Source organism: Bos javanicus, chromosome 29 (genome assembly GCF_032452875.1).
Source record: "Bos javanicus breed banteng chromosome 29, ARS-OSU_banteng_1.0, whole genome shotgun sequence".
NCBI lineage: Eukaryota > Metazoa > Chordata > Mammalia > Artiodactyla > Bovidae > Bos > Bos javanicus.
The window spans coordinates 26,804,496-26,813,695 of NC_083896.1; the positions used below are offsets into that span (position 1 = coordinate 26,804,496).

The window sequence follows — 9,200 nt, forward strand, 5'->3', positions numbered from 1 at the left end:
AACTGTGGTGTTGGAGAAGACTCTTGAGAGTCCCTTGGACTGCAAGGAGACCCAACCAGTCCATCCTAAAGGAGATCAGTCCCTGGGTGTTCATTGGAAGGACTGATGCTGAAGCTGAAACTCCAATACTTTGGCCACCTGATGCAAAGAGTTGACTCATTGGAAAAGACCGTGATGCTGGGAAGGATTGGGAGCAGGAGGAGAAGGGGACGACAGAGGATGAGATGGCTGGATGGCATCACTGACTTGATGGATGTGAGTTTGAGTGAACTCTGGGAGTTGGTGATGGACAGGGAGGCCTGGCGTGCTGCGATTCATGGGGTCGCAAAGAGTCAGACATGACTGAGCGACTGAACTGAACCGAATTGAACTGAACTGGTGTTAATGTTATTGAGGTTTAGTACAGTAGTAGAATTGAGCACACTTTGTAGAGAAGTAGACATGCTTTATAGTACCTTTAATTTCTAGGTCACCATCTTCATCACCAACAACACTGGATATTGATAAGTATCATAACAGAATACTGTGGGTTCTCATGAAGTTACCTCTCATCTATTCTACTGTTTCTTCCATTTGTCTATTTCACCACTGCCATAATGTTTTCCAGTTGCCTATATAGTCCTTGATGACCCTGATATGAGCTTGAATCCCCTTTTATTGTAAAATGTGAATAACTTGGTATCTTTAAAGCATTATGCCATTCTTCAACAGTAAAAATATGAGATGTTCAAACACAGAGTTAATATTTGCCATGATTGCAATAGGATTACATAACTATGGAAAAACAGATTTTTATATTCTGTTGTATTTTGGTCAAATAAACTTCTATGAGAAGAACTAAAGATATAGCATTGCTCTCATTTTTGGAGTCTCTCAAGTTCACGATGGTGAAGAAAACCTGGGTTTGTGTTAGCTTTGTCTCAATGATCTCTCTGCCCTCAGGATCCCATCATATCCAGGAGGAAAGGTTCTGGACCATGACAGCCTGGGTATAACAATTTAGTTACAACCTTGCCAAATGAGGATTTTCTTTTGGGGACCATTTTTCTCATTACCATTTCCGTGGATTGTTGCAAAACTGCATAAAATTGCACATTTCAAGAATCCAATTCAGTCAGGGACTAGTAGGTATCAAAATTGGAGAACCTGTGTTATATTTTTTATTTGGCCATGGACAGCTTTGAGATCTTTCATAAGACTCTTTCATAAGCAATCTGAGTCTTATTTTCCTCCTCTCTAGAATGAGTTATAGTCCTAATGGCAGATTGATAGTCCTAACACAGGATATATCACAGCGATTTATACATACTTTGTGTTCAACAGATATTTAAGAAGACAGTGATGGGGAAGTATGTCAGAAAAGGACTAAGATGTGTGTGGGGGGATGGGGAGATCTGTGCTGGGGAAGGATGCAGAAAAGGACTAACATGTGAGGGGGGATGGGGAGATCTGTGCTGCTATCAGGAAAATATGAAAAAGTTTAATTGTAGCTGAGGGACATTAAACACATGAATTTACATAATTATGGGAAAGCTATCACCTTTGACTTCTGTCATAAGTAATTTTTTGGCAAAGCAGTAATTGGAATTTAACTCATAAAATACACATATAAACAAATTTACTAAGACCTATATGTTTAAAATACAAATATTGATAAATGCATAATAAAATATACTTACATCTTCCTGAATGTAGAACTTGTGGCATTTTCTTCATTCAATTATCAAAAATTTTGTCTTTATTCTTATGCCTTCCATCCATTATTCTTTAAATTTTTATATTGCTTTGATTTTGAATTCCATATAAATCTGTCTTACTCTGAAACTCTTCCCCATATCATACACATCCCTTTTCTCAAAAACACACCGAATGGTTATTCAGTTTTTGCTAAAGTACATCATCTGCTTCATTTGAATGAAAAAGTGTCCTTTTATAAGCTCTGATTACTTTCTTCAGTTTTTTTTAATTGTTATAGAAAAGTCTAAGTTTTGACTTGTACTAAGTCCAAGCATTATGTTATCACTTAATCTTTTTTAATACACGTATTTGGTATCACATTTTTGCCAAAATGGCAAAATGATGACTTTGATGATGACTCAGAAAGTTAGACCCAGTGAATTAAGAGCAGGTCTTCTGACTTCTGGTTTATACTTCTGACAAAAAGACTGGAAGTCTTTCTTCCCAAATCTCCCAAATTTCAGATCTTGTTTTTCAATATAGAAAGGTAATAACCTGACAATTTGGTTAATTTCTGTATGTTCTGTGGATCTATTCAGAAACTTGGAACTATTCAAAACCACAGACTGTCAGGTTAGAAGAGAACTAAAGGGCATATGAGACAGTCTGGTGCTAAAACCTCCCACACTGCCTCTGTCGTCTAGTGATGTGAAACTCTCTATTTCCTCTATTTCTCATTCTGCTTTACTGGTTTTGGTTGTTAGAAGAAACTTATATTTGCATTCACTGAACTACCTTTCTAAATTTTCATCACTTTGTTTAGTCACTCCTGTTCTTCAGCTGGCATATTGCGACTTGATTTTAGACATATCCACCTTATTTGCTTTCCTTAGGAAATGATGTTGTCTTGTGACTTGTAAAGTGATTACAACTAGAAGAACTATGATATTTAAAGATTTTTTAAAATTTACCATTAGAGGTTTGGTTTAGAATGGCTCTTGGGATTCTGGCATTAAAAAAGGTTAATTATTATTATTGCAGTCTTGGGATATTAGAACTGAAGTTACTAATCACAGAAAGTTAAAGTCTCTTGAGAGACTGTCTTATTTTATTTATCTAAAGAAAAACTTAGACATCTGATTTAAATTTTCAGTGAACTAGATACTTGGAAAACTTAAAAAATATAATGTGTTTAATAAGTTTTAAGATGCTTGTCAAAATGAGATTAATTATATAGATGAAGGTGTATGTACATATTTAAAAATTTATTGAGTTAAGATTTATAGACAGTCAACATGTTTAAGTATATAATTTGTTGAACTTTGACAAATGTACACAGTTACATAGCCACCATTACCAGTACAACATTGTACAACAACCAGTATTAACATTACCTTAAACATTTTTTGTGACCTTTTGCAAGTAAATGCTTCTCCCTCCATACCTCAGCACCTGACAACCACTGATGTTTTCTGTCAGCATAATTTGAATTTTCTAGAATGTTATATAAATGCAATCTTATATTATTTATGAACCATATATCTTGATAATATGTTAATATCCAAAACATTTGAGGAACTTATGTATTGCAATAGCAAGTATATATATATATATTTGCTAAATAAATATTATTTATATATGTATTATTTGCTAAATAAGTAATATAACTATATATATGTATTTGCTATTGCAATACATAAGTTCCTCATGAGTTTTGGATGTTAACATCTTATTAAGATACATGGTTCATAAATATTTCTCCTGTTGCATAGACGGCTTTTCACTTTGTTGATTGATGGTCCTCCCATGGGCTTTTTGGGTTGTTGTCTTCAGTTCAGTTCAGTTCAGTTCAGTCGCTCAGTCGCGTCCAACTCTTTGCGACCCCATGAATTGCAGCACGCCAGGCCTCCCTGTCCGTCACCAACTCCCGGAGTTCACCCAGACTCACGTCCTTCGAGTCAGTGATGCCATCCAGCCATCTCATCCTCTGTTGTCCCCAATCCCTCCCAGTTGTTGTCTTAGCAATTGTTAACTGTCATTGTGTTGGTGGGAGTGTCATTTAGCATGCTAATGAATTATAATGACCATATGATGAGGGTCAAGATCAAAACTTCCACCAGCTTGGGCCTAGTTAGTTCTAACCATTGTTTTCCTCTTTGCAGCTTCCTCTTGAAATTTAGGTAAGAATAGTTGGTTTCCACTTGAGGGAGGGACCCGGTGTATAATTCTGGGATGATAGCCTTGGTAATGACTTGTGTTGGGCTTCTGACTTCAGAACTATAAGATAATAAATTTGTATTCTTTTGAACTGCTAATTTTGTTGTGGAAGTATTTGGACACTAAGTAACTTTCAAAATTCTTCTTAATGAATGTCTGATTATGAGTACAGAGCAGAAAATTATGTGGATGCTTCATTCCTGGTGATATTGTTTTACTTTCTTTTGATCTTTAAACATTTGTCCACTGGTTTATTTTTTGATGGCCTATGTTATTTTATAACATATTATAGTATTTGAATCCATTCTGAAGATAGCACTTTCTCTGCTTGCTCTCCCATGAGGGTTTCCTGCCAATTCTTAAGGTCTTCATCTTTGTCTACAAAGCTAGATGACCCATGACCAAACTGGTAATGACCTATTTTGATCTTCGAGATGCCTCTTGTTTTCCCCCTGTTCCCAAGCTCCCTTTTTAGATGCTTGTCCCCATTGCACCTGCTCAGTGGCTGTGTGGACAGAGGGCAATTTACCTCTTGCCATACCCTTCCTCTTACAAAAAGAGAAGTGGGGAAGACATCATCTCACTTCAGTGAGACCAATCAGACCATTCACTTCAGTGAACCTTTCAAGGAATTTGGGTTTAACATACAGGTAATTTAAAATACATATACTAAAATAAAATAGAGAATTCCTTGGCGGTCCAGTGGTTGATTCAGCACTTTCATTGTTGTGGGCCCAGGTTCAATCCCCAGTCCAGAAAGTAAGATCCTGCAAATTGTGCAGCACGGTAAAAAAAAAAAAAAATCCATGTAAATTGTATATATGTCTCAATATATTTAAATGTTTTCAGTATACATGCATATATATTGAATATACCTACAATGGATTTTTTTTAGCCATGCCATACAGGATGTGGGAATCTTAGTTCCCTGACCAGGGATCAAACCCATGCCCACTGCAGTGGAAGTATGGAGTCCTCACCACTGGACTACCAAGGAATTCCCTGAAATATATATTTGCAAATGACTGAAGCAGCCATTATCTTCCATATGCACAGAGAAAGGGAAATAAATAGTCTGCAGAGAAAGAAACATGAAACTGGTATGTACTAGTTTGATGTGATGCTACAGCGAATTACTACATGGTGGCTTCAACAACACTAATGCGTTCTGTTACAGCTCTGGAGACAGAAATCCAAAGTCGGTTTCACTGGGCCTAAACCTGGGCGTTGGCTGGGCCATGCCAAGGGCTCTATGGGAGAAAGAATCCTTTGCTTTGCTTTTTCAGCTTTGAGATGTACATTCCTTGGCCTGTGGCTCCTTCCTCCATCTTCAAGGCTAGCAGCACAGCAACTTCAAATCTCTGCTTCTATGATCACATTACCTTCTTTTGTGTGGTAAAATCTCCCCTCTCCTCTCTCATATAATGACACTTGTGACGACAGTTAGTACCTGTGTAATTCAAGATCATCACCCTATCTCAAGATCTTTAATTTGAATCCCTCCTCCAGAATCCCTTTGCCATATACATTTTGTATGTTACTTAGATTCACAGGATCAGCAATTAGGTCTGGATGTCTTTCAGGGCCGTCATTCAGCCTGCTACAAGATACTTGGAAAAGAACAGTAACATAGAGACCAAATGACTCCTGAGAAAGCTAGAGAGAGATCAGAGGTTCTGAGGGAAGTGGGCGTCTGCCTTGCATTTTTAAGGAGTTCTAGCTACTAATATTTGTCCTGAGCAGGTCTTGCGGTTTCTTACCTTCTGAAGTTTATGTGGTATTCTTGATTATTATTATGATAAATATCAATGTCACTTAAGCTAGCTTGATTACTTTTCTGCTTTTATTTTCCCCAACGAAATGCATCCTAGGACATTTATTCTTCTATAGATGATGACCACTTTGGCCAGTTGCCACAGATGAACAGTCTGGACTCATTGTCAGTTACTGCCTCTGAATAACTGGTTTTCCTTTCAACACATTGCCTCTCACAGTCTGTTCTCACTCATCTGATACTCCTTGGTCTGCAGGTTTTCTAGATAATTAGAACTGGCAGGGAATGCTCTTATCTCAGAAAACATAGATAACTTCTCATGTTAACTCTGTTTCCCTTAAGTTTCTTCCCATTCCACACTTCATGACACAGTGACATGCTTGAGTAGGCTAGAGTTCACATATATCTGCACACACACACTCACACACACACACACACACATATATATATAAATGTATATTCAAAACTATTGATGTAAGATGCTTAATCTCAATGAATTCCAAGTTTTCTCAGCTGTAAAATGGGAAAAATGTCACATTGTCAAGGTTAAGAGGACTAAATGAGATGTATATATGTACATACTGGACCATACTGTACAAACACTGGGATATGTTATTCCTTTCCTTAGTCTGTTGTTATTATTATTATCCATAGTATCTGGCTGTCAGGGATGGAGCTAATCGTCTTGAATAGTCTGCAAAGACCTGTAAAAAGTACTTATTTTTAATTACATGTGGTTTCATTTCCTAGACCATCGTGGTTGAGCCTACATTAACAGAAAGAAAAAGAAGACCCACAGACTATATTCCCCACTTTACAGATAATATATTAGGTTCAGATAGGCTAAGTGTCACCTGATAAAAAAGTGATAGAGAGGGCTTTAAATCTCTGACTTCAGTGTTTTTCATTAATCCATGAAGTTCTGTGTGTGAGAAGGTCCAGTAATAGAGTTCAGAGCATGTTATTTCCTCTGTGGCTGAACTGCCTCCTCTGGACTCTGACCACAATACTTTGCAGCTGTTGTGGCACATAGTTCTTCCATCTCTTTGCACACATCTTCAATTTTATGGTCTTCAAGCATGCTTTACTCCACATTGTGTCTAAGACGTGAAAATGCCATTCTTAGCAAACAAACTTTCAAAGATTCCTGTGGAATTATGTTTCAAGCTTTCCTGGGCAATAAGGATATAATTTTGTTGATTGCATCTCTCAAAACTTCCTTTACCTTTTCATTCCTTAGACTATAAATAAAGGGATTCAGAAGAGGGATCATCATTGTGGTGAGGACAGCAGTCACTTTGTCAAATTGCAGGGAATGACTCTGGCTGGGTCTCACATACATGAAGATGTTGCTCCCATAGGCAATAGAAACAACAGTGATGTGAGAAGTGCAGGTGGAAAAGGCTTTCTGACGCCCTTGGGCCGAGGGGATGCGCAGGATGGTAGAGATGATGTAGGTGTAGGACATGGTGGTGAGCACCAGCGAGGTCAGGAGGATGAGAGAAGACAAGAGGAAGTTTATCATCTCAATAAAATGAGTGTCTATGCAGGCCACCTGCAACAAAGGGGCGATGTCACAGAAGAAGTGATTAATCTCCTTATGGCAGAAGGGCAGTCTGGACACCACAATAGTTGGGCAGAGCACGGACAGGAAGGCCCCCACCCAGCAGCCCAGAACCAGCAGGAGACACACCCTGCTGTTCATGATGATGGTGTAGCGCAGGGGCTTACAGATGGCCACATAGCGGTCAAAGGACATCACCACCAGCAGGATGAACTCCACGGTCCCCAGGAAGAAGAAGAAGTATGTTTGGCTGATGCAGCCTGCAAAAGAAATGATTTTCCTGTTTTCTAGGAGACAGGCTAACAGTTTTGGGGTAACTGATGTAGTATATAAAATGTCCAAAAAGGCTAAGTTACTGAGGAAGAAGTACATTGGGGTTTGGAGGCGATTATCAGCCCATATTAGGGAAATGATGACACCATTTCCAGTTAGAGTGAGCAAGTAAGTAAACAAGAGGATCATGAAGAGGAAAATCTGAAGTTTCTGGAGAGCAGGGAAGGCAGTCAGGATAAATTCAGTCACTGTGGTCTGATTCTGCACATCCATTGAGTGCGGTGCAAGGTGGGCAGCATGTCTCTGAGAAAATAATAAAGTAAAAAGATCAAATTCAACTTAAACTTTCAACTGTCAATATCATTGATAAGACTTCCCTGGTGGCCCAGTGGTGTAGGAGCCACAGAAGACGCGGTCTGATCCCTGGGTTGGGAAGATCCCCTGGAGAAGGGCGTGGCAACACACTCTAGTATTCTTGCCTGGAGAATCCCATGAACAGAGGAGCCTGGCGGGCTACAGTCCATGGGGTCGCAAAGAGTCAGACACAACTGAAGTGACTTAGCACGCACAAAATACCATTCATAAAATGCAGTAGAAAAACATCTGAGTAGAATTGAGTGATTTATTTTCATTCTGCCTCTTACCCTTATAAGTGTAGCATCTTAGATAAATTACATGACTTCTTCTAAGCTCAGTATTCTCACATTTAAAATTTTTCTTTGTATTAAGTTGTTTTCATGGTTCCATAAAAACTCTAGTCTTAATGATTTTGTTGTTTTTTATACAACAGTCCTTCCCTTTTCTATTTCACTCCTCCTAAACTTCTATTTTCTTAGCTAAGTTCTGTGCCTTTAAAGAGAAATCTACTTCACTGAGATGTCAGTCAGTTTGGAAAATGGAGAGAATGTTAATAAAAGTTGAGTTATTTTTCTCAAAGTTATTTCAAATTTTCAGGTGTTATCTAAATCAAAGAGCAGAAAAATCGAAACTAACCAGGACAGTCAAATGAAAGGAAATCTGCAACATCTGTCCTCACTTTTGTTATTGATATTGAGTATCTGATGGTACCCAAGTTTTTCTGATAGAATAGTACCTGAGTTCTCCATCAAGGTGTATAATTTTTCTTTGTTTTTTTCTATAGTGATAGAAAGTTTTATGTCTACACTCTTATAGAACAAGGAGGTCAGTTATACATATTCCATTATTTGCAAAACATTTATATATTTTGAAACACGTTTTCTTGAAAATGATCAATATGTGTCTTTTTATTCTTTGCAATGCTATATCTATGGCAGCATCCAGTAGAGTAGCCTTCACCTCCCATTTCCCAACTAATTCTTGTGGGTTCTCTCAGAGAGGACTCTAATACCTTATATTCTTCTCAGCCATTTGTAGATCAGGTTATTAATAGTAGTGGGAAAAGTGGATGCAGATGGATGGTGTTTGAAGCCCTCAACTTAATCTTTGGATACTGTTCAGCTTTGCTGAGCATATATAGCATGTCTAAAATACATTTTGACCCACTCCTTTGGTGTATAATTTAATGGCTAATCCTTTAGTTTTAAGTTAAAGCAAAGCAAATATAAACCAGTGCTGGGTACTTTATAGTGGCTCAGTAAAAGAATCAGTAAAAGAATCCGCCTGCCAATGAAGGAGACGCCAGAGACATGGATTCGATCTCTGGGTCGGGAAGAT

General features: G+C 38.0%; 1 protein-coding gene across 1 annotated transcript; it reads right to left on the reverse strand.

Moving 5' to 3' along the window:
- Window positions 1-6,830: 6,830 nt before the first annotated feature.
- LOC133240944 (olfactory receptor 6M1-like) lies at window positions 6,831-7,977 on the reverse strand. The gene has a single exon (XM_061405925.1). It carries the CDS (start codon window positions 7,776-7,778, stop codon window positions 6,831-6,833), a length of 948 nt encoding a protein of 315 aa, XP_061261909.1. The 5' UTR covers window positions 7,779-7,977.
- Between the last annotated feature and the right edge of the window lie 1,223 nt (window positions 7,978-9,200).

What these genes read in the sequence shown, in the direction of transcription:
- LOC133240944 (XM_061405925.1), bottom strand. Translation starts at nt 7,778, where the DNA reads ATGGATGTGCAGAATCAGACCACAGTGACTGAATTTATCCTGACTGCC.